General features: G+C 36.4%; 1 protein-coding gene across 2 annotated transcripts in view; it reads right to left on the bottom strand.

Moving 5' to 3' along the window:
* The window catches only part of LOC149071778 (zwei Ig domain protein zig-8-like), a 134,177-nt gene that overhangs the window by 16,171 nt on the left and 91,473 nt on the right, over positions 1–26,533 (bottom strand). The window contains exon 2 of one of the 2 annotated variants that reach the window (XM_089247748.1): positions 14,333–14,583. In XM_089247748.1, the coding sequence (XP_089103874.1) occupies positions 14,333–14,583 (251 nt within the window). The remainder of the gene's footprint in view (positions 1–14,332; positions 14,584–26,533) is intronic. The other variant, XM_089247749.1, reaches the window with a different exon arrangement.

Genomic DNA, 26,533 nt, shown 5'->3' with positions numbered 1-26,533 from the left:
GTAAATTGCGATGTTGCGATATAGCCCAGAGTTTGTGTTTGGTAAAGTAGTAGGTACTACCCTTGCGAATATACTACTGGGTGCGACTTGTTTATGGCTTCAAGGATGACCGGCGTGATTGTTAAGTCGGTCGACTAAATCGCTTTGTTCAGACTAAATTCTATGCAAAAATGTCTTGGAGAATTAACTGCTGTGAGACCATGACTGTTTTTTCATTTTCATCACTGGAGTTCTGTTCATTCAGGACAGAGCGGGGACCATATTCAAGTCAGGTGGTTATTATACATATTAACACTGGTTAACATGCATATTTACCAATCGTCTTGGTAAGTTTCTTTATACCGTCGAATATGCATAATACACAAGTGCCATTGGAAAATTTGATAAATATTTGAATTTTATAGCATTTATGCCTAATTATGCATAATACCCTAATGAAATTGTTGAATATGATAAATATGCAAAAAGAAAAATCCAAATGAGTAGTACGTGCTATCTAGAATATAGTCGGACCCCGATATAATAACATATTTTGTATCATGTGTAGTATAGAATATCGTATGATTTAACATGTTTACCAACGACGCGACGCTTGAGTACTATGCATAATCGCCGGTTAAAGATATAAATTCAGGAGAAATTCATCAAACTTATTAAAATTCTCACCGATTATGCATAATAACCGGATTTATCCCATTTACCGTAACATATTCAAATATAAATGAATACTGTGAGCGAAGGCAAATCTCATAATTACTCATCACCAGTCATTCCACGGAATTGAGGGGATCTCCGCAGTACACCATAAGCGGCGAGCCCCGGCAATTATCGCGCTACAGCCCCTGTCATTATCCCCTCTTTATAACTCGACGCCCATCAACGAGAAATTGATCACATGTACAGCAGCGGTAATGATCGGAACCAAATGAGAACAATTTCGGGACACCGGGAGCAGGTTGGATGTATGGAGAAGAGCAAAAATATATCGCTCTCATGCTGTCCATACCCATCATTCGCCTAGTAAAACCCGATTCGGCCTAACTCATATCTTTCTCCCCCTGGTATATATCGATGAGATAAGGCTCTACTTTTCCTCATCCTCCCTTTCTGAATATTGAGCTAATCGCGCCTTCCATCATGTTGAAATGACAGCATTTGAGTAACACAAGAAAGGCGTGGCCAAACCAGAATCCTTATGACATAAAATTTCTCGGCACTCAAAACACTTTATGGCTTCTCCTCCTGTTTTTCTCTCTCTCCCCCTTTTCTCCCAATCTGGGGAAAGCTATTCCTCATTTATTATTATTATTTTTTTTTCCATTTTATTTTTAATTTTCCGGAAAATAAATGGTATTCCAGAGAAGACATCAGTGTGTGTGTGTGTGCGTACAGCTACATCCACACTGTACACCAGACGCATTCTTGCCTCAGAGGCATTGTAATAAGCGCAACTTCCGAAAATTCGCAATTTTGTGAAAAGTTTTCGAGGTTAATGGTTGTAATAAAACAGTGGATGAAGTCACGGAATTCGGCTGTAATGAGAAGGAAATTACTCTTGAAGCTTCGTACTGATGTTATCGTCGAAGTTGATTGCGACCAATTTACTTTTGCTACTCACTCAATTTCCTCTTTTTTTTTTAAATTTTATTTTAGGATATTTCCCCCATCAAAAAATGGAAATTTTATTTTTAAATATATATAATATATATATATATATATATATATTTTTTTTTTTTTTTGGAAAATAACAACTTATTTCGTTTGTGGAAAGGTAAACATGTTTTCTCTGTGCTAAGAATTTTAAATTTTTGGTGAAAATTTTTTGGTAAATAATTTTCCGAATATATTCTCATTTGTATTAGAAAAGTTGGAATTCATTTGAAAAAAGAAGAAGAAATACAGTCGAATTCCGTTATAACGAACTCCAAGAGACCGGAGAAATCACTTCGTTATAACGAAGTTTCGTCTCTGCATTTTTCCTGTGTAAACTTATTTGGAGGATTAGAAATGTGTTCTTTAAAATGAGAATTTCGCTATAACGGTATTCGTTAAAACGGGATTCGACTGTAATTTAAAAATTTGTAAATACTGGTTAGATTGGCATATATAGTATTTAATTGAAGATTTCGTTAAGAACAATGGACTGTGGGGTTTTACGCTATATCCACGAAGTCACGGTCTTCTGTTAAATTAGAATATAATTACAGAACTCCAACCGGACAGACTGGAGTTATATAAATGTGGGGTGACCAAATGTCCCGGTTTTTCGAGATTAAATTCACTGTCCCAAAAAAGGCTTCCGAGACGCTCATTTGTCCCGGTTTTTTCTTTGTTCAATCAAAGTTCGAATGAAATGGAATTATTTTCAAGTGCAGTCAGTCCCGCTTAATTGGATAACGGATAAAATCCTCTGCAACTAAAATTTCTCTCCATAAAGACATTGTTAAAGTTCTCCGCTTACTAGAATATCAACTTTTCCCCGCTTAAACGAATACGTTATTGCAAAAAAATCTCGTTTAACGAACAATTTTCTAATCCCCTTAGGTACGTTTGCATAGGGACAATGCTAAAACCTGGAATTACTTTATAACGAAATTTCGTTATAACAAAGTGATTTCTACGGTCTCTTGGAGTTCGTTATAATGGGATTCGACTGTATTACGATTCACACGATAACTTTAAATGTATGTTAACCGCAACGTACGTAATATTTTTATTAGATAAAACATTTGGAAATTATGAGAAATACATTGCTAATTAAGACTTATAAAAAATGTAGACTCCGGAGCTTGGAGTATGTACATTTAATGAATTAATTTTATTTTTGTTCTCTGAAGGGCCAAAAGAGGGCGCTAACATTTTCAATGGAAGAAAAAATCAAAAAATCTTGAAATTAGAAAAAAATGATCGCGGAAAGAAAATTTCTGTCTGTGCAAGTAATTAAAAGTTTTGGATGCAATACAAAATAAAAATCCACCCCCTTCAAAGCTGTAAGCCTTTCAATCCCGTATATACGGGACATCCGACATTGATAACCCTATTCTGACGTTTTACTTATTCTGCCACCTTTGTGTAGATTCAGTATGATATTTTCGTAATACATTATAGGTTTGCAATTTTATACTGTAATGGCCCCCAAAAAGGCTTTTCTAAAATGTCCCGGTTTTTAATTAGGATTTCCGGGATTTGTCCCGGTTTCTCAGGTACCTCATCTGCCAACTCTATATAAATGCTCACTCCACACCTCCAACCATACCATCAAAAACACCCTCTAGGCTAAATTCTTCTATGTCAATCTTGATTGGAGGAAACAGCATCACTGCACAGTGAGAGAGTTCTAAGATTTTTGAATATGAAATACCACAGAGCGAATATTGCATTTGGAAACTGATTTTTATTTCGTTGGCCTCAGGAGAGACAGGGAGACAACTTTCTAATTGGAAGTTAGGAAACAGGGGACAGTATAAAAATTTAGATATTTTTTTTTATTTCACTACACGTTGTATTTTCACTCTTATCTATTACTCGTTGGCAATGAAAAATTAGATTTGGCTCCTACCAGACCGTCTTACATCAGCACATCGAACTTTGGCCATGAGGCAAACATAAGTTATAAGTCATATATGTTAAACCATATGTTTTCATTCATGTGTACGAAAAATTCCATCCATATATATATCATCAGCGATAGCATTCAGTTGAATAAATATCTGGCAGGATCTGGTCAATGCTGACAATCTGAGTCTTACCTATCAGATTTTCTTTTATGGATATTTTACTACTAAAGCCAGAAGTGCGGCTACTTGCGAATGGGCCAGCCTAAGCCCGAATCATTTCTACAAATCGGGCTTTGGCTAAAATTCTCAGCAATTCGAAAAGTAGCCGCACTTCTGACTTAATAATATATCCATAAAAGAAAATGTGATAGGTAAGATTCAGATTGTCAGCGTTGACCAGATCCTGCCAAATATATATTCAACTGAATGCTATCGATATACAGTCGAATCCCGTTTTAACGAATATCGTTATAGCGAAAATCTCGTTTTAACGATTACCTTTCTAATCCCCCAGATAATTTTACATAGGAACAATGCAAAAACCATGAATTCCTTTATAACGAAGTGATTTCTCCGGTCTCTTGTATTTCGTTATAACGGGATTCAATTGTATATGCATGAACGTTTTCGTACACATAATGAAAACATATGATTTAACTTGGATAAGCTCTTATACATGGCTCACGGAAATTCCAGCAGAAATAGAAGAAAAGAAGTAAATTGAAGTAAAAATATCGAAGCAAACAAAATTTCGAAGTAAGAAAAAAAAAAAGGAATGAAATAAATGGCGCAGAAACATTGGAAATCCTAAAAAAGAATAAAAGTGGATTCAGCCGGGCAAAGTAAATAGGATTTTAATCCCTAAATAAAGCAATGATTTCGTCGATATTTTTAGGAAACGCCAGACATTTTATAGGTTCCAATATTTAATATATTTGAACCATTTTAAAATCGTTTTGATGGATATAAAGAAATAAAATTTAGTCTGCAATTTGTGTTTTGATTTTTCGTGATTTATATCGACCATTGAATTCACGTTGGATGGCTTCAAATAGCTTCCGTCAATTCAAAGACACATTACCTGAAAGCAGATGGATTAGGACTGCCTGTTTCATTTGAACCGGAACCTTTTCTCTACCAGTCTAATTGACCACATGGGAAATGACCAGATGGTCATCACAAGACTCGGGGACAAACAATCAGATTTGGATAACCAACAATAACATGGGGATGAAACTTTTGTGGCCATATTTATGACTGCACGTCTTGTCTAAACAAAACTAAACAAACCGCAAACCACCGGGTTCTGCCGCACCAGCGATATCTTGCCGGGAAAACTCCAGCTGGCAGGTCTAACAGGCCTGTTACGGTACAGTTATTCAATCATCACACATAACACTCTACATAACAAGCATCACAAAAAAACGTACATTACGTCGGGTTCGCAACACGTACATCCCGGCATGTACCAATTGCTTAGAAATTCCGTAGAGGAATGTGTACGAGGTGCATGTGCGGTTAAGTAGTAGTCTAACCGGGTAAGCAAGGAAATTGGAAGAGGAAGAGGAAAGAATATAATAATAATAACAAGCAATAATATTAAAATAATAATGCAGGGCTAGTTGTGGGATCTTGACCTCTTTCCTTGTGCTGCTCCGGTGGGCTTTTAACCTCTTTTCTCTTTTCACCGAGTGGTATAAGCGGATCGTAGGCTCTCGATCTCTTTTGTTGTTCTGTCGTGTAGGCTCGTTGCCTGTTTTGTCGGGGTTAAATGGCGGGCAACGTGCCTGTTTTCTCTGTGATCCTGTTAGTGGGAATCTGCCTCTTTTTCCATTTTCTACAGGGTGGGGTATATAACTTCCAATTAGAAAGTTTTTGCCCTGTCTTTTTTTAGTTAAAAAAAAAGAAATCCCACGCTTTTAACTACAATATTCACTGACATATTCGAATTCAAAAACCGAAAGAAAAACATAGATGGGGTGAGTGTTGTTAGTTAGTTTATGCTGTTCGTTCCCATTCTCTCTCTAGTTTCTCAATTCAAATATCTCAGCGCATATTGTAGTTAAAATCCATGGATTTTTTTTTTTTTTTTTTTTGATGGAGTCAGAAAAGACCGAGCGAAAACTTTCTAATTGGAAGTTAGTCAACAGAGAGAGACCGTACGAAAAATTAGATTTTTTATTTTGTGACTATGTATTTTCATTCTCAAAACTAATACAGGTTGATTTCTGAACACTTTTTTAAATCCGAACCATACCGTTACGACGAACGGTTGGTGAGATAAATGCCAAATTAGGACTTACAGGACACCTTCTATAGCCCTGGCGTACGGCCTAGTCATTGATTCTCCACTGAACAGATCCGAGCACCGTTTCTCCCACGATAAGTGAAGCCAACCACGGACATCTCCGAAAACTCGCTCGATCATACACGCCCAGTCTTAAAATCATCACCATAATTAATAAAAATAACAAAACTTGGTCTAAACCAAATTAAAAACTGAGTAAAAATAATTAATTAATTAAAACTTTAAGATGTTCATTTCTTATCCCGGAGCGTATAAAAAACGCAGAGAATTACGCAAAATAATATATATATATAATCTTTTTAAATGTAGTTTCAAGTTCATGAAATGAAATCTCTTGAGGAGAACTTATAAAATTATAAAAAAAACTAAATGAAATAAAACTCAACACGTAACGTATATTTTTCTTCGAACTTCTTCAAAGTTTTCTTTTATAAATATCAAAAGACAGAAGCAGCAAAAACAAAAACCGTATTTTCTTACGATATTTTTCGTAATTGTTCCTACAACGACGAAGCGCTGCTTGCTCTTGAGAGCTTTCAAGTTCGTGTGTTTTCTTTATTTTTTTCATGTTTTTTAATGCACATATATTTCTCATTTATTACTATTATTATTTTCTTTATAAAGCTATCTTCTTTTCCCATTAAGAAGATTCTTCTTTTTCCTGGAACGTCTCCAAATGAACTTCCATGCCTCTCTTGTTTCTTGTTTTTGATTTTATTTTGCAAACGTATATGAAGTTAAAGTCGTATTTCAAACTTGGCTAAGAGACGTAGTGTTGCTTATTTGAACTTCAATTGTCTTCCAGGGACATTGAAAATCTTGGCTGAGTGTCATAAACGCCAGAGAGAGAGAGAAAAGGGAGAGATAGAAAGAAACAAAATGGAAAGAAGTATAATTGAAAGTATCCGTGTATACGAGTGACTATAATAGCTTCTGAATTTAGCTTCCCCGATACAATGAAAGTTACATTCAGTTTCATTTTTATGAATTCTATTATTCAAGGAAAACATGTTTTGTTGCCAATATGTAATGAAGTCAACATTGTTTGCAATATTTTTTGTTGTATCGAGGACATGGATTTATAAATGATTTAAAAAATGTTGATGATATCCATTTCATTTATTTTTCTCTTTTTTTTTAAATCAAAATGTCGCTGTAGCAGAATGTTGTATACAGGAGTGATTCCATTATTCTTCATGCCCTATGAAGGCCAAGAAAATAAATTATAATTTCACAGAGATATTTGATTCAAAAATTGGGAAAGAACAGCACCCAGGTCTTTGACCACTTGCTTATATTTCTCCGTTGAGACAGAGTGGCGGGCTATGTCCCGGTTAGGAGGAGCAAAAGGACAGCATAAATAGTGGGAAGAAGCGTTGTTCGTTAGTTTTTGCTGTTCTTTCTCAACTGACAGTTGTCGGAGTTGTACATACAGTTCAAATTAACCAATGTGTGTGCGTGGAGACTCAGAATTTACCCAATAAAAAATCCAAGAATTGATGAAAATTCAGAATTAGTCAAAGAAAAAAAAATCCCGGAACTGATGATTATCAAAAATTAATCGTAGAATTATTGAAAGAGTTCAGAGGAATTTATTTTATTCAAATTCTCAGAATTTAGTTTTGATAATTGCTTTTTTAATTAGGAGGTTGCTGTATTTTAGAAATATGACATACATATTTATCATGAGCATCTTTTTCTCAGCCAATTTGTTGGGTATTATGCCTGTTGTGACTTTGTATTTGTGTCAAACCCAGAATTGATGAAAATTCAGAATTAATCAAAGAAAATATCTGAGAACTGATGAAAATTCAGAATTAATCAAAGAAAATATCTGAGAACGGATGAAAATTCATTCAATTGAAGAAATTACAGAATTTTTGAAGAATCAGAATTAATCAAAGGAAAAATTACAGAATTGATGAAGATTCAGAATTACTGAATGAGAAAATGCTAGAATTGATGAAGATTCAGAATTACTGAATGAGAAAATGCTAGAATTGATGAAGATTCAGAATTACTGAATGAGAAAATGCTAGAATTGATGAAGATTCAGAATTACTGAATGAGAAAATGCTAGAATCGATTAAAGTTCAGAATTACTCAATGACAAAATGCTCTAGAATCGATTAAAATGCAGAATTAATCAAACGAAAAATCGCAGGACTTTGGTGAAGAATCCGAATTAATCAAAGAAAAAAAAATCACAGAATTGACGAAAATTCGGTATTAATGAAAGAAAAATCCCAAATCTGATGAGAATTCGGAATAAATGGGAGAAGTAATTACAAAATTGATGAGGCAAGTAATTTGGTGCAGAATTGATGAAAATTCCAAAACCGAACCAGTTAGAGCTCAGACATTTCATTTACTACAAGAAAAAATAATGTATTCTCTCTGTCTCGATATTTTTGCATACTTTTTCCACTTCTATTACATAAGTGCGAGGCGTAAGGGCGACTCTACTTCCCGGCGTATTTAGAAAATAAAACCCCTAAAAAGTAAACGTAAAAAATCGGTTCATGCGAGGGATGGCAAATCCTGTCACGTGCTTGAATTGTTATCTGTATAAACTTTTCCCAAGCAGCCTTGTAGCCGCCTGTGCACACATCACACACACACTAAACATATCGGTGTTAGATTCTAAATATATCCGTGGACGCGTTGGGTCAGTACACTTTGACGAAGCTCAAGAGGAGGAAAAGAGTGTTGGGATTTTCAGAGGAGAGAGAGAGAAAGAGAGAGAGCAGCAGCGTGGAAAAATGTACCGCTGTGTTGACACTCACCGAGAAGGTTCTTAGGCAGCAGCAGCAGCGAGTTTCTATTTTTGAGTAGCGCAAATTCCAAGCGGTGGGGGTTCCCGAGGAAAGCATACCACGCTTCTTAACATTCACCAAGCTCCGGTGATGTCTTTGTGCTCTCTTTGTTTTCACGTCATCCTTCTCCATCCCCCCAACTTCATTTTTTTTTTGTTCCTCACAAATTTTGTGGTAGAAAATCTCAGAACACACAAAGAAAGCCATTGTTTTCGAAAGGAAGCTTCCGTGTAAAATTGTTATTAAAAATCCCTTTCATGTTACTAAAAACCGCTTCCTTAATTTTATAGCGCTTAAATTCCCCGGCTCTATTCCGTTCGTTGATAGAGATTAGTTATATAAAACATTTCGTTTGAAACTAGCAAAAATACCCGGCGCGTTGCCCGGGCTTTCCCGCTGCTGGTTGGTTTGTGGCTGTGTGTACGAGTGCGAAAAAAAATATTTGGATACAAGAATCAACCCCTTATAAGAATCAAAATGGCTGAACCGAACGTGATTCTTATAATTCGTCTGACTCATGATTCGTCTGTGACTCTACAACTCTTATCCCTTTGAAGTTGCTTTTACCGCCTTGGCTCAGTGGGCGTGGTCTTGGATCAGGTGTGTGACGTCTCATACAAATACAAATACAAATACAACGCCACAACAGGCAAATTGCCCAACGAGGTGGCCGACCTAAGAACATCATGGATCCCCGAGCCCCTACCTACTACTGCTACACCACACATGCACCCCCCCCCCCCCCCGCGGAACCCCCCAACGAATCGGTAAGCTGCTTTAATAAATTTTAACTAATGCGCGACCTTGAAATCTCGGGATAGCCAATAGCAATTAACTGGCTCTATCAGGGCGATCACGTCAGCTGGTGCTGGCTTCGGCGCGTCATGAGACAGCCCTTATCTGTTGTTAGAAACACCAAAGTGAAAATTCAAAATGTCATTGTTGAGACCATTATTACCTGATAGGTCTTCGCCCATTTCAGGCATTTGCCCGGCTCTGAGGAACTTTTTAAAGTAGCCTATCTTTCGATTCGGTTCCTGTTTGGTATTAATGCAAAATTTGGTTCGGTCTGAAACACCGATCCAAATTTGTAGTGACAGTAGTTTGTGACCTATCAACAATGTGTATATAGAGAGCCGACACACACCCAGAGAAAATTAATTTTATATGTAAGTAGAATTGAAACCACTTCGAATTGAAAATGGCATATTGTGTGCCTGCGGCATTTTAAAAATGTCATTTAACTCATATTTATAATTCCCTTTTCAGGGAAAATGATGATTCTCATTTAAGCAGGAACCGAACTGTTTCAAGCTCTTATTTAGCGACAAATACAGTCAAACTCAGTTATAATCACATCGAGGATTCCGTGAAATTTCGTTGTTGTAACCGAGGTAGACGTTTTCAAAACCCATTTTTGACAAAAAATATAAACAAATGCTGAAGTTGGAATTCCATCGTAATTAGAGTGACCATATCCGATCGAGGAAAATAGGAATCATGAGAGAATATAGGGTATCACCAATTCTTCCCAAATTATGTATATTTGTCACTGCCAACGGACGAAGTATTGGTTACTTCGCGCAGTGGCCAGCCAAATTTACCAAGCCAAAAATCTCAGAAGTGACAAAGTGTAAAAGTGTTGTTCGAAATTCCGGCTTTCGCCGGCCGCTATATATATATGTCATTCCGTATATATCACTATATGTGTATCACTAAGATATTTTGGTTATATTTGACATCCATATCAAGCGAAAATAAAAAAAAAACAACAACGCGATACACAGGTAGAGTTCTTAAGCCTTATTTTTACGTTCAAATGGAGATAATCTTTAGAATACAAACTGAAATTGGCGTTACACATTCGAATCGAAGATAAATACTTCAACCTCCGAAAAAAACAAACTTAAATGACCAGTATTCAAATTTGAAAGTTAAGTAACATGTTACATTCAAATCATTTATTCAAAGAATTAGTTTTTGTTGGTTTCAAGCAAAAAAAACAACACCAAACTTTTATTTGTATTCTTTTTCTACTCCGCCAAGTTTTAGAGATTATTCTAAGCACTATGCCATTTCAGTTGGGGGAGGGGGGGGAGAGGAGAATAATAACAATAATGAAACAAACGGGAAAAAAAACGGGATCCATCCGTTTTCGTAGCGTTACTCCGAGGGCCATTATGTTTAATTGGACTCGAGTGTCCCTAAAGCTGAAGTTTAAGAGAAAGGGTCCCGTAATTTCATGGCAGAATGCAACTTGAACATCTTGCTTTGTGATTCCACTGGAGGTTTTAAGCCTTTTCCTCTCTTTTATATTTTTCCTCCGGCTCTTCCACCTCCAGGATGGTACGTACTATTCTTTTTATTCTCGAGTATTCAGCGTCTAATGGCTCTCGAATGTAAGACAGTGGACTATTATCTCGAACTTTTACTACTCTTCTATTCTGCTTTCTTTTGCCCCTTCTATAGACATTTTAGTTAGTTTTTTTTTGTCATTGGAATTCAGCTCTTGGATTTCGTCAGTGAGCTTCTAGAATTTACGAATTAATCCAGGTTATAAACACAGTGGGATCCTGGAAATTTACCCCTAACATTTGCCCCCCCCCGACACTTCGCTCATGACATTCCGCATCTTAAAATTTGCATTTCGCCCCGGACGTTTGATCACCGATGCTTTCTCCCCGATATCTCACTCGTAGCATCTCGCCATGGACAGGGCCAAGTGAGTGTGTGATTGACCGTATGAGTGACGGAGTGGGTGAATGACTGTTTGAGTGATCACACGATTGACCAAGTGAGTGTGTGAGTAACCGTATCTTACTGTGACAAAATGAGTGGGTGAGTGGTCATATGAATCATATTTAAGTCAATTGAAAAAAAACGCATTTCAATAATTCAAACTTCTGCGCAAAACACATCGACATGCTTTTCACAAACACACATGTTCTGCAACATGTTTTTCTTTTCTATATTCGAAGAAAACCCTCCTGAAAACGCCGGATTATTGCACGGACCACATTGATTAGCGCACGACCGAAATGTGAGTGCACGGCTGGAATGCGAATGCACGCTCGTGAATGCGAGTCAGTCATCCCTTTAGTTGTTAAGGGATGACCTGCTCGCATTCACGCTTCAAAGTTGGAAAATCGTAGAAAACCAACTTCAACCGGTCACCACTATACTGCAAATAGGGTTCGAACCTCGATCCTCAAGATAACAGAACAGCGTATGGAGTGATATAATGTAAGTTGGATCTCAACGGAACTCAGAAAAGTATCCTCTAACGGGTGAACGTCCGTTGTAAGAAGTTCCACCTGTATAAGGAAATACAGAAAATTATTCATATATACAGTCGAATCCCGTTATAACGAACTCCAAGAGACCGGAGAAATCACTTCGTTATAAAGAAATTTCGTTACAAAGGAATTCAAGGTTTTTGCATTGTTCCTATGTAAACTCTTATCTAGGGGATTAGAAAGGCATTCGTTAAAACGAGATTTTCGCTATAACGTTATTCGTTAAAACGGGATTCAACTGTACTACGAAGTGCTCGCAATTATTTTCTCGCTCGTCCCGTGTCTGGTAAGGGCAGCCCTGCTTATAACAAAGTAATTATCCTCAAGACTGATTATGGACACCTACTTAAGAAATGTGTGGTCTTCGAGCCCGGTGACACATCGGCAATGATATCTAGATGATAACGGGAATGTTATACTCATGTTAGAGTATCCTCGACTGTCACAGAAATACCCTAGAGATGATGATAACATCGGGACAAGAACTACCAGGAAAAAAAAATGGAGCTTATGCTCAAATGCGTTCTTTGTTGAAGTCTTAAGAGAATAGGAGGTGTGTGCTTCCGCGATGGCAATCCATCACGAAGAGGTGTCATGCACCCGTCTGGTTCCTCTACTGGAAGCTCAAGATATGAGACATGATGGGAAGAGGGGAAAAAAGAACCACAAGATGTCGAGGATATTTTTTTTTTTTTGGCCGGAACATATTTGAAGTGTCATAACTTAGCCTCATTCCCGAAGCTATTTTTTTCGTTGTCCAAAATCAGAATCGAATGACCAGTTTCTAATAAAGAAGTGTAGGCAGGATCATCAATTCATCTGAATTGTATACGAAAGGATTGGGATGGAGGAAAGTCATTCGATTTAAGGTACTCTTCATACAGGGTGTCCTATAAGTGCTAATGCAACCTTTTATTAAACTAATCATGCATCGTAGATTCCGATTTTAAAAAAATGCTCAAAAGACGTTGAAAATTACTCTATACTAGTTTTGAGAGTGAGATCGCAGTGTATAACGAAATAAAAGAAATCCGAATTTTTATAGTCCCCCTGTACTCTAACTTGCAACTGAAAAGTTATTGCCTTGTCTCTCCTGATGCCAAAAAAAAATCCAAGTTTCCAAGTGCAATATTCACTGAGATATTCGCATCCAAAAATCGGAGAAAAGTTGGGAAAGGATGGACTAATTCAGGGAAGTAAGCGTTGTCCATTAGATTTTGCTGTTTTTTTCATAACTTTTCTCCGGTATTTGAATGCAAATATCTCAGCGAACATCGCACTTGGAAACTTGGAATTTTTTTTTTGTTTCGGGACTATTGAACTTTCTAATTAGAAATTAGAGGACACGGGGGAACCATATAAAAATTTAGATTTCTTATTTTGTTGCACACTGTATTTTCACTCTCGAAACTGGTGCATGGTAATTTCTGAGCATTTTTTAAATTAAAACTATACCTCTACGACGGACGGTTGATGGGATAAAGTCCGTATTGTCACTTACAGAATACCCAGTATATAAATGCGGGTGTACCGTTTTTTACCCGTTCGAATTTGTTGCAATGCATAGAATCCCCCCCGCAAGAGGAAAGCTCTTTGAACTCTTCGCCAGGAGTCCAGAGGTCGACCTTATTTATATAAAGTGACTATTAATCGGAAAAAAAGGAAACAACAATTCAATGAGTAGCTGGGGGGGGGGGGTCTTGTTCCTGGAATGTAATTTAGGCGTGGCTGGATACGGCAAAAAGGCTCATGAGAAGAAATTACGTTTCTTAGGAGGGTCATGCGCACAAATATGTCAAAAAATATTGCTTTATATATGGGATTCCCAACGTGGGCGTTAACGCACCCTGGGGGTGGTAGAAGCTCTCTACGGGTATAACATAAGATCCTATGGGTTGGATTGCGTTGGGAGAAAAAAATTTCTGAAGAAGGGGTCGATGCGACAAAAAAGGTTGGGAAATTATGCTTTATATGATTTACTATGGAAAGGCTTCTTCGAAAAAATTGGATTGAATGTCACAAAGGAGAGCGCCATTAGTACTAAGCCATACATGAACCCCTTCCACATTCCTCTGCGGAACGTCTAACGATTTGGTACATGTTGAAATGTGCATGTCCGTGTTGTGAACCTAATGAGGAGTTTGTTACCGTGTGATGCTTGTTACGTATACTGCTGCCATCTTACATCAATTTTTCTAAATATGAACGGAAGTGTGATGATTGAATAATTCGCTCTAACTCAGTAAAAACGCTACTGACAACTGAAGTCATCTCGAGTTTTGTTCTATTTTTGGACATTGATCCCTTCCACTGATGAGGCGCGTCGTCATCATCACCACAATCGTAGTGAATTACCTGTCTTTCTTGAGAACCCACCGTTAGGTCTTCGGCTGCTCGATCCACGATGCAATGAAGATACGTTGTCTGGCCTATCTGCGTCGTCACGTTCCTGACCGTGGCCGGCTCGACAGCGAAGTTGTTACCGTCCAGCAGCGACGACGGCAAGACCGCGGACAGTCCCGACGTCTTCGAAAATGCGAAGATTCCTCTTTGGAGTAATATCGGAGGTATGGATGGCCTTTCCTTGCTCTGTTTCACTGTGACTCCTAGAGTGAAAAGATAAAGAAACACGTTTTCAATATTTAAGGATCATCAACTCTTGAGTTACACAGACGGTAATTATTTGACTGAAGTTGGTTTTCATTAGGGCTGGTTCGATTAATCGATTAATCGGTGCGGTTAATCGATTAGAAGTTTGTGAATTGAGTTGATTTGATCGAAAAATTTGAAAAAAAAAACCAATTAGATATTTTACAAATTACGTTCTTATACATAACATTTGGGATAAGTGAAAATACCAAAAAATATTCGAAACAATATTTTGATCAAACAGTGATTTTCGACAGGTCGATTCAACGGAAACTGATGATTTCATGAACCTGAGTTCCCGCAATGCGAGTCCGTAACTCTGACCAATCGACCAATATTATATATTGTATGTAATATATCTTTCTCAAACTCAGTAAATAGTTAGACTCCCCGGAGGCACCCGAGGCCCCAGGGACAATGTGATTATATCACCGAGTGTGACAGAGCCTGGGTGTCTCTCGGTTCCTATCACTATCACCAATCGACCACGACAGCGGCTATTTGCGTAACCTTCGGCGCTGTTCTAGATTTGTTTGCAAATCAATGGAGGGGCCCACATTATCCTAAAGCTCGGACGCCCTTGATTTAAGGAACCCTTGGCACATTTCCAGAGTACTTAAGCGGTCCGCTGTGCATTACCAGATCACTCAAGTGGTCCGCGACGGTCTTTCAAACCAATGAAGTTGCCCGCACTCTCCACTAGAAGTTGTACAACCCTTGTTTTAAACAACTTACGAATTTATGGGACACCCTTTATATTTTTGCAGCATGGCCGGATCAACGACACCGGTGCCACATGCGAAGATGCTAATCATTCGGCTGAACGTATGAAGATCGTCCTGATAAGATGTTAGTTATCTAATTGATAATAAAAACAGACCCTTTACAAACCTTTTAAAATAAAACACACTACGGTCTTTATTTCTGCGAAGAATTCCATGAACTAATCTAATTAATCCAGATGGCGTTGACTTTTCCCATGACATTATAGTCACCCAGAAAAACCGCGAACTATATATGATGCAAGTATGATGTCCCGTTTTTTTCACCTTGAACCTCATTTCCAAAGTCAATAGGATAACATCAATTTTTATGATAAGGAATCGTCTTTAATGAATCGACCGCAGAGAAGCTTCTTTTAGATGGGGAACTGAAGAACTGCTCTTATTATACACGTGCTTCCGAATTTACAGCAGCAGTAGCAGCTGTTACATACGCGGACTTCATTTTCGGGTAATTTAGTTCCAGTCGCACCACAAAGCTGTAGCTGTTTGTTGTAAGTAACTCGAAACTGTCCTACTCGTAATGCGATATTCAATGATAATGTACGTGACAGTGATGATGATGTGTCGTTTACAATCTGTCATGTTACCCGTCAAGGAGCTGTGAAGTGAATTCAAAGAAGACGTGTTTTTTTCAACCTTTATCTCATTAACAAGCTATTAGTGTAACCTTCGTAAGGGGAAAAACCCATATATGGGTACTGATGGCTTTCCCAAATTTCCTCTGATTTTGAATTTAAATATTTCAGTGAATATTGCATTTACAAAAAGTGATTTTTTTTTTCTTTTGTTGTCATCAGGAATCATGGGCGGTGATACGGGGTGGGGGGCATTGCCATCTACTCCAGCGTCGAAGGTGGAGCCTACTGAACTAATGTATATATATGAATTGACATCATCATGCCCCCCCCCCCTTAGAATTTCACGTCTATCTCGGCCTATGTCAGCAGATCCAGGACAACAACTCGATAATTGGATTTTTGAGCACAGGGTGTCCGTATAAAACGTTAGTTTTTATTATTTTAATGAATGGCCTTTACAAGGTGTCTTGTGAGTTCTAATTCAGTCTTTATCTCATCGAACGTCCGTCTAAGGCCGAGATTACACTATAAAAGTTTTGTAAAAGCTCTTTGATAAAATGTATTTTCACTCTCAAAACTAGCACAGGGTAATTCCTGAACGGCTTGTGAGCAGTTTTTATTTTTCCAAATTGAAACGATACATCTACGACGAACGGTTGATGCGATAAAAGCCGCAATAGAACATACAGGACACCTCGTATAACCCCCTCACAACATGAATGACGTTTTTGTATGTTCTACACGTTATTTGTATAATTTTTCTAATTGGAAGTATGCCTTAGTATCAACGGTTCACCAGTAAAATGCGGCAGGGGGGAAATTAATTAATCACCCTGTGTAAAAAAAAACTCTAGTGCCGATTGGGAGATTAACCTGGTATTACGAATTTCGCATTAAGCTTTATCTTCTCTTACACATGTTTATGCACAGAAATAGCTCCCAAGGGTCTCCGAAAATACACTAGAAAATTCACGGTGAGGTAATTGAATGACCCGAAGGCAACGTTCTACTTTCATCGAACCATCAAGACATCCCTAATGTTTTCTCCTCGAACATTCTCGTCATCCTTTGAATATTGGGTTTTCCTCGCTGGTATTCGAACCCCTTCATAAAAGTTCCATTCACCTCCGAAAATAGCCTTTTTATTCATTCGTTATTTTTTTTTCCGCCCGTAATAAGGGCAAAGTATTAAATTTTAATCATGCCTCTTCTTTATCCGACATTTAATGGCTGGAGAAACAAAACCGTTATTTCGAGGTAAAAAAACGCTCTTTCCCTCCGCGTATGTAAAAAAGTTTATACAATCATTGAAGGTAGATTTCAAAACACCTTCCATGTAGTCAAACTCGGTTATAACGACATTGAAGATTCCATGAAATTCGGTCATTATAACAGAGGTTGACGTTTTCAAGACCGTGATTTACGAGTAATATGATTATTTGCTATCAAATACTATGTATATCATAAATATTACAATATATATTATATATTGGCGTCGCTTTTTCATGAAAATTAGGACGAGAATGTTGGCGAGAAAAATGCCACGGGAAATTGGGTATATTATACCCACTCATAAATAGGGCCAGGATTTCTATGCCTCTGCATATTGTTTAATGCATTTCGCATATTTCGATATTTTTACGCTAATAGAGCATTTTTTTTTCATGATTTTCAGCCATTTTAAGCCATTTTTTCATGATCTACAGAGTTTAGGGCGTATTTTTGTATTTTGGAGCAATATTTTACGTATATCAGCTTAACAATAATATAAAGAGGGGATTTTTTCCCGCTCAAGCTCTCTGCTCCCTAGCTTCATTTCCCGCAACTTCCCGCAATAATTCGAAATTTTACTTGTATTTGAGACATAGTTTTTGGCAATGACTGGTGATTTTACGGTGATATTAACAGCTATATTGGTAATTTTATGTGCGTACATTTGACATTATTTTTTTTTACGATGATTGCCGATTTCCTGTAGTTTCCCGTATTATTCTCGAGAAAATATGGTCAGTCTCTTTATAAAAGCATATTTTTAGTATTTTTCAGGGCATAAATCTGTGGTGTTAGGTCAGAAAATAAAACTCCAAAATCACAATTTTGAGGTATAAGTACTTTAATTGTCACTCAAATATCAAAAATAAAGCATACACACAAATAAAATATCATATATCAGCATATTGTTTAACCGTACGCACGTATTTGTGTGCATTTATCTCACTTGTAATTAGCTATAATTAGCAAGACTTACTTTTAGATCAAAAAGCCATATTTTGGAGGTATCATGTTCTGACCAAACACCACCGAAATACATTTTTTATTGAGCCCTAGAAATCCTACCCCTACTCATGAATATGGGAAACCAGTTCTCACTAAAAAATGCTGCCAGTAGCCAGCGAAATCGCCAAATAATGCTTAAACATTTGTCGAGTGATACAGCAGTCTACTAAAATATATTTCTTGGGAAAAAATGAACGTGGCAAATATATGGGAGATGAATATGTTCATATCCATTTTAATATAATTTATAAATTATGCATATTACCTTCACCTCAATGCTACTGAAAATTAAGCATTAAAGTAAACTTCAATGCAAAAACTGGAGAAAAAATGGATATTTTTAAAGTGAGGAAGATTAAAATACGGGAATGTTCATGATAAAGTTATAGCGTCAAACATGCAATACATCATTTTTTCAACGCTAGGTATAAATAGAAAAACAGACAAATACCGGCTCAATGTGCTGATCTATATATTTAGGATTTTATTGGCAAACGCTATAGAAACGCGGAACAAAAATCACGGAAAAATGTGTCGTTATATCCGGTGTCTGATTTTTCATAGAAGTTATAAGCAAGGCTCATTTGCACTATTATGTATAGGAAACAGCTCGCTATGTCATTTTCTATGAAAAAGTCATTTTTATGTCAGGTTTTAAGCAACATTCATGTAACACTGTATTTGTAACATGATTGCAAAATATGCTATGAATGGAACGTTTTGTTTTATTTTATCTCAATTTTTCTTCATTAAAATATATACAAATTTTCTTTAAATCCGAAATCATTTTTCCTTCGAGTATGCATATTCTATAATTCTGAAATTGTTTTCTTCATTGAATATGAATTTTCATTAATTCTTAAATTACCATTTTTTCATTGAATACTAATTTTCAATAATTCTGAAATGGCTTTTTCATTGAATATGAAAATTTTCATTAATTCATAAATTATCAGTTTTTTATTGAATATCAATTTTCAATAATTCTGAAATGTTTTTTTTTTTCATTGAATGTGAGTTTTCATTAATTTCTTAATAATAATTTTTTCTCATTGAATATGAATTTTGAATAATTCTGAAATGTTTTTTCATTGAATTTGAATTTTGAATAATTCTGAAATGTTTTTTCATTGAATATGAATTTTCAATAATTCTGAAAGGTTTTTTCATTGAATTTGAATTTTCATTAGTTGTTAAATTATTATTTTTTCATTAAATATGAATTTCCATTGATAAACATTTACTCAATTTTTTTCTCACCAAGTATGGAAATTCAAATTGCTTTTTCAGTTATTTTTTCATCAAATATGAATTTTCATAAATCCTGATATTACTCCCTTTAAAAATCATATTGGGCCCCACGTTGAGCATCACAGTTACACTTGCCTTCAATTACCGAGCTCATTCAGTAAAAGGTAGAAAAGAGAGATTGTGCCGCGGAGCATTTTTTTTTTTTGGTCCCTCACGAATGGTATCTGGCGTCCATTGGCGACAGATGCAGACCGCCAAAAGAGTTCGAGATTGCTATTTTTTAAACGCATGCGTGGTTGGCGACTGCTGCAATGCGAAGTTCCTCGGGACGATTCCCGATGTGTTTTCGCAAAGGGCTATGCATAAAGATGGGTTCCCTTGCTTTGCCTTTCGCATTTCTACTTCAATATGCCCGTCAAATACGAACGCAGCTGCGTCCCTCATATTCACTCCGAACAAAGAGACAATAACTATACATATTTTCAATGCATAGAACTCTATTTATTCTCGAACACAAACGCATCAGAAAAGTTCTTATTTCTCTTTTGGCGCTTCTTTTCTTCAACGAAGTTCGGGTTCTTGGGAATAATAACATGAATAAGGAAATGAGATTCTTTGAAAACCGAATGAAAATATATATTACACAATGCGTTGAGTTTTTATTGTGTTCAGGAAAATATGTCTGTTTGATTTTGTCCAGAGGGTATATATTCCAAACGTCATTTTATAACTATACTTACATCCTATATTTGTAATGACGAATGTAAATTTGAATCGTCTCACCTCATGGAATTTTCTTTTTATCATTCCAAGAAAGATCAATAACATTTCTTTCATGAGTAAAATGCAAATATTTTTTACGTGTTACTGAATCCAAAAAAAAAAAAGAAGCAATATTATTTTCAGGATGCAGCTGATATTATGAGTTACGTTAGATTTTTAGAATTGGGGGAATCCGGTATAAATTTTATGTTGAATATTTTTATTCAATTTGTGTTTGGAAAAATACATAAATCGATTTTTTTTAAGGAATTATTTTTGCATTATTTAGCACGTACGTAAATGTATTTTTAACTTCGCGGCGGTGTAAAATTTTTAGAGAAGATTATCACTTTTCAGATTTTGAGTATAATTTTTGTGTGGGTCTTTTGTAAAATCCACCGAAAATTTTCATTCTTAACGTCACCTGGCGGATGAATTTGTGACTTTTTTTTAATCACAAATAAACCTGTACTTAGTTTATTTCAAATAGGCATTAATTTGTTTCATTCGTTTATAAAGATGTTTTAAAACTTTAAAGAAAAATTAATGTTTTCGTAATTTGAAAAATTTCATAAAGATTAGGTACAGCGAACAGATACTTTCTGGATATTACGCTGAAGCGAACTTGGAAAGACAAATCACCTGATATCCGTCGTGACTTCAACCCAGGTCCTCTAGGACAGTGTTTCTTAACCTTTTTCAGCTCATGGCCCCCTATGGATCACATTTTTCTCTCGTGGCTCCCCTGTGCTATCCAGGGTCCCCTCTACCCTCATCCAAGAATGAGATACTTTCTATTTTTTTTATTATGAATGAAATTTTAATAAATCAGATCAATCTCTGGAATCCTGGCTAGGGACGGATTCAAATGGTGGATTATCATCTCTCCCAGGAGTCAAATTATACTGCAAAAAACGGCCTGTGTAAAATACGGGACGATCCAATGAATATGCACGATAAATTGACCCCTCAACACATCAACCGTTGCTCTGGCGGTCCTCCATACTTAGCTGGAAGTAACAGCTTACATATGAAAAACATAGTACTAGATCCCATATATAGTGCAGTCCCCCTCCCTTCATTATAGACATGAAAACCTGAAGGGTTAAGATGCTCCTGGTTGTATGGACGGATCTGATGAATTCTGAAAGTAGTAATATTTTTCAACCATGTTTCACTTTTAAAGCTTTTCTCTTGACAGCTCTCTATGACTCCCTTCACCACCTGTCGTGGATCACCTTACTTCTGATTTTCTCCCGTGGCCCCCTTAGAACATCCCAGGGCCGCAAGGGGGCCATATGGCCCCAGGTTGAGAACCACTGCTCTAGGATACCGGGTCAGCATACTACCACTTGCACCACTGGAGACACAACCCTACCTTCATTATATATTATGTACAGTAGTGGGAAAAAGCCCAAGATATGCATGTGTAATAAAATTGGAAGATTAATTTAATGTTAGACAGTATATGTTTCTCAGCCACCTCGTTCGAATTTTGCCTGTTGTGGCGTGGTATTTGTATATAAGTAAAATATCCTGTTTTATATAGAAAAACATTATATTTAACCCGTTATTCGACCACATTGCTCCCGAGTGACGGCAGTTTTTTATAGTTTTCAAATAAAGGCCTTGTATATTTTAGCTCGTTTCGACATTGCTGCTTCTAAGCAACTGCTAAACATTCGATTTTCACTTTTGAGCTGTTCATGAAGTTTCAATGATTACCAGCGGAAAGGCTCAGAGGTACACGTCTCCTATTTATTGGCAAGCAAAGCAAAAACTATTTTTACTCGCATTTTGGAGGGAAATACCATTTCTGGAGGAGACATATTGTTATGTATTCTTCAACGATGGTAGGAAAATAAGTTGGCAAACAACTTTAGATATTTTTGTATTTTCCAAATCTATGTAAATCGTATTAATACAGTGTATTCCCCGAAGTCAGAATCACATTTCTTTTTTTTATTGGCCAAAATTTTTCTTTTTCATATTATAGTATTCAGGGTCTCACCTCATTTGCTTAATATAACCTCTCAAAATTTCTATCCTCTAGATCTTGAATGCTTACCAATTAATGCGTTGAAAATAATTTTAAAATTTAGCAGAAATTTGAAAAAAATTTAGATAAAACTGCATAATGAAAAATGTTTTGAAAAAAATAAAATCTTAAAAAATAACTCAATTATGTAAAAACTGCAAAAGTTACGAAAAATTGAAAAATATGGAAAAAAATTATGATAAGAATAAATGCAATGTTCACAGAAAAAATGAATTTTGAGAAATCTGAAAAAATAAAATATTGAAAAATCTAGAAGAAATTAATAAAATATTGAAAAATCTAGAAGAAATTAATAAAATATTGAAAAATCTAGAAGAAATTAATAAAATATTGAAAAATCTAGAAGAAATTAATAAAATATTGAAAAATGTAGAAGAAATTTATGAAATATTGAAAAATCTAGAAGAAATTAATAAAATATTGAAAAATCTAGAAGAAATTTATGAAATATTGAAAAATCTAGAAGAAATTTATGAAATATTGAAAAATCTAGAAATTAAGAATTATGAAGAAACTGAAAAATTTGAAAAAAAATTTGAAAAAGATGGGAAAATCTGAAAAAAATTTAGCAACAGTCAAACTGTAAAAATTCTAGAAATTTATAAAAAAATCGAAAAATTAAAAAAAAAAGTATTGTGAAAGTTTTATAAAAAAAAAAAATTGAGAGAATATATTGGAAAAACTAGTAAAAATCGTAATTTTTAAACAGAAAAATTGACTATTCCGATGCAGAAATTCAACAAAAACCTAATAATTTCATGTAAAAATCTAAAAAGGGAGGAGTAGTACAGCCAGTTGTATCATCTTAGGATAACTTTCTACGTATATATGGGCTGTGAATCACACAAATGAAAAAGAAAACCACCTTGACGCAACTAGTAATTTTCTTTTCATTCTCTCATTCCCAGAAACCACTCCAACACGAATAATATACCAGGTAACTATTTATTATCATCGCATAATATCCCGCGACGCCGAAGAGATCATCACCTACACACACACACACACGCTCATCCGCGAGATGATTCACTCTTTTTCGGGATTACGTAATTTTTACGTGACTAAACAAGCTCAGTCACTCTCATTTTGTACTTATATGTGATATCCTTGTCTATAAACCTGTCAACATCTTTACCTCGATCACACGAATACGACCGTTTCCTGAGGTGGAAAAGGACCACCGCCCCTCTCTTAACACTGTATGCACACTCACTCACATCTAAAATTAAGGGCGGAGCGTGTGGCCGATCTCCAAAGGTTCCCAAGGGAGGAATGAACATCAGTGAATCAGTTCCCTCGACCACAAGGGAAAATAAAAAGCACGAAAAGAGAAGAAAACCGGAACCGTATGATATCATGGAATTGGGAAACAACTGCTGGAATAGAAATAATAATAAATATACTCGAGTATATAACAATAGATGCAATCTATACCGTACTTATTTGCTGGCCGTGTTTATCATGTTTATGGCTTTTGAAATGTCAGTTTCTGGTTGAGACTTTGAATAATAATAATTTAGGGCACACGCGGGTGATAAGAACTATGACGCATGCATGTTGTGTGAGTAACTATATTGCCGAATGTACTGTCGAATATATTTGGTAGTTTGAGGATAGAAAGAATGTGTTTTTTATTAGTTACTTCGAAATAATTGGAGAAATAAATTGCTAAAATTGCAGTCTCTCTACATTGGACGATTCTAGGTAGAACCGGCCATAATCTTATAACAAAGAACATCCCCAATACTTTAACATCTCTATTACTTGGACAGATTTTGATGGAACCATAGGTGTCCAAATTATGCAGGTTTTACTTTACTTTCACTTTTAAACAGAAACCTCTCAACATCTTCTCAACTTCTCAGAAAGAGGGCCTGGGCCCATAATACCAGATCCCAGAATGGACGGGTATTAGGGGAAATGTGCATTTTACTGACCTTAGGAGTTGTGAAATAAAGGCAAAAAAAAAAGAATTCGGGTTCTCTCTTGTCCAGGGCCTGGAGCACCCCAACACCCTTTCACCCTCGTAGTTTCCGCGAATTTCTCGGAGAAGGGATTTTGGGGTAAACAAATTTCAACTCTCTATGTTAAAGATCTGTGATTAATTATGGAAATGCAACCCTAGAAGGAAAGGAAATATGAAGGCTCATCAATGAGAGCTGTAATGTGGTCAAATTGTCTGTCAGAATTAAGAACGTTGAAAAAAATCTTGCCCCAAAAAAACGGGACAGTTTGTTTATAAGCGGGCATGTTTGTTGAATAAACAATGGTGTTCGGATTTGGACTTTTAAAAAGTCAGGTTTTTCAATGAGTCCTATAAGCTAAAGCCCTCTCAGCCTTCCACCAGGGTCATCTTTAGCGGCAGTGGGGAGGCCCGATCCTCCCCTGATCACAGTAGAATACATTTGCGCTCGTCGTGAAATTCCTGAAGTAGATAGTCATATAAAGATATTAGAGATATTATCAGCAGGTGATAAAGTATTAGCTATGGGAGAGCGTAATCAATCATCGAAGATGGACCGGACCCTGAACTACCGAAAAGTGTCTGCTACGTGGGTTCCTAGTGTCATTCTTCTACACGACAATATACGGCATAACATTCCTACATTAACATCTGAGAAGCTATTGGTGGTGCACTGGCCCTCGTGTGGAACGCTCTCCCTACAGTATGGATTTCTTCCCCCTGCAAGTCCCTAGAGTTCACCTCATGGTGTACAATCTGCATTATACTCACGGGCGGATCAAAGAAAATTGAGAGAGTGCCACCTCTATCACTTATCAGTACGAGGCCGTCCTGCCTGTCTCGCCTAGCCAGTTACTTCTGGCAGGATTTACAGCGTCCGGTTGACTATATTTATTTCATCTGGATCAAGGGTGCACAAAATCTACCCCGTGAGCCAAATGCTGGCCTGTCAACGAGTGCCATATGGCCGCAAAAGTTGTTTTAGAAGAAAATTAACAATACGTACAAAACACGATAAATACCTTAGCTGAACATATTTATTTCATAAAAATAAGGAGCATCGCCAAATAAGTTTTCAAGTTAAGTAAAGGTGAAAATTAAAACCTAAAAAAATTATCAAAGGCAAGTAAAGTAATCGTTTACTGCCAAAAAATTTGTTAAAGACAATTAAAGTTGCCAGTTCAGCCAAGAAAAATGTCAAAGGCAGGTAAAAATTACCAATTACAGCCGAAAAAAGTTGTAAAAGGCAAGTAAAGTCACCAACTGTCTTTCAGATTGCTGAAAAATCACCAGTCACTGAAAATGATGGGCTTGACAAATATGTGAGATGAAGATACTTGTATGAATATAATTGATTATGATAGAGCCATAATTATCATAATATAATTCATGTCATGAAAATTAACTTAACTCTTGATTATGTTGAATGAAATTGAATTCTTATATGTGAATCACGCATCTAGATGCGCATTGGTGAGCACTGACCACTCGTACTGCAATTACCACCAAAAATTTATTAGCACATCCTTCAAGTATCCTAGGATAAATAGTATCCTGGTGCTTTGTTAGCACACTCTGATTCCTCAAGGCCAGACATTTTTAAGAAAGCGATGCCGTGATAATCCTTTTACGAAAAATTGAAGTTATTCTCAACCGCACAATCATAACATTCTTGTTGAGACATTTTGGCTGAATCATCACAATCTGATTCCTCAAGGCCAGACAAATAGATTTTTACGCTATGCACATCCATTTGTTTCGAATTCAAAACGAGACCCACTAGATCGTAACTCATTGGAATAACTATAAATCAAAGGCTTCTTTTGATCGCCCACTTTATTTTTTTCCTCTCTCAATGTCGAAGCATTAACGATGGCAACGCTCCAAGACACTTAGCGGAAATCCAACATCCCGCCAGAAATCTCGTGGTATAATGTCTTAGGGCCACTGCCACCTTTCTCTGTCCCTGATGCAAACCGGTGTCTTGTTATTTTTAGTTAGTGAGAGACCCATTTAGAAAACGGGACAGATTGAAGGAAGTGAGTTGTTTAGGCAGAGGACACGGGGTGCTAAAAGAAGAAGAAGAGTGCAAAAAACTCTTGAGATTTCTTTACAGGTGCTCGTTTAGAACCACTGCTGGTAATTTTTCAAAGAATAAGCACATGAAATATGTTCTATAAAATAAGTTTTTCTCTCTCTCCCTTTATAATAAATTCGGTGAATCAAATATGC

This window comes from Pholcus phalangioides, unplaced genomic scaffold, assembly GCF_987345545.1.
Source record: "Pholcus phalangioides strain wild (caught in Gottingen) unplaced genomic scaffold, Ppha-v1.0 ptg000018l_1, whole genome shotgun sequence".
Taxonomy (NCBI): domain Eukaryota; kingdom Metazoa; phylum Arthropoda; class Arachnida; order Araneae; family Pholcidae; genus Pholcus; species Pholcus phalangioides.
The sequence above is the reverse complement of the archived record's forward strand: the minus strand, read 5'-3'. Positions and strand labels throughout refer to the sequence as shown.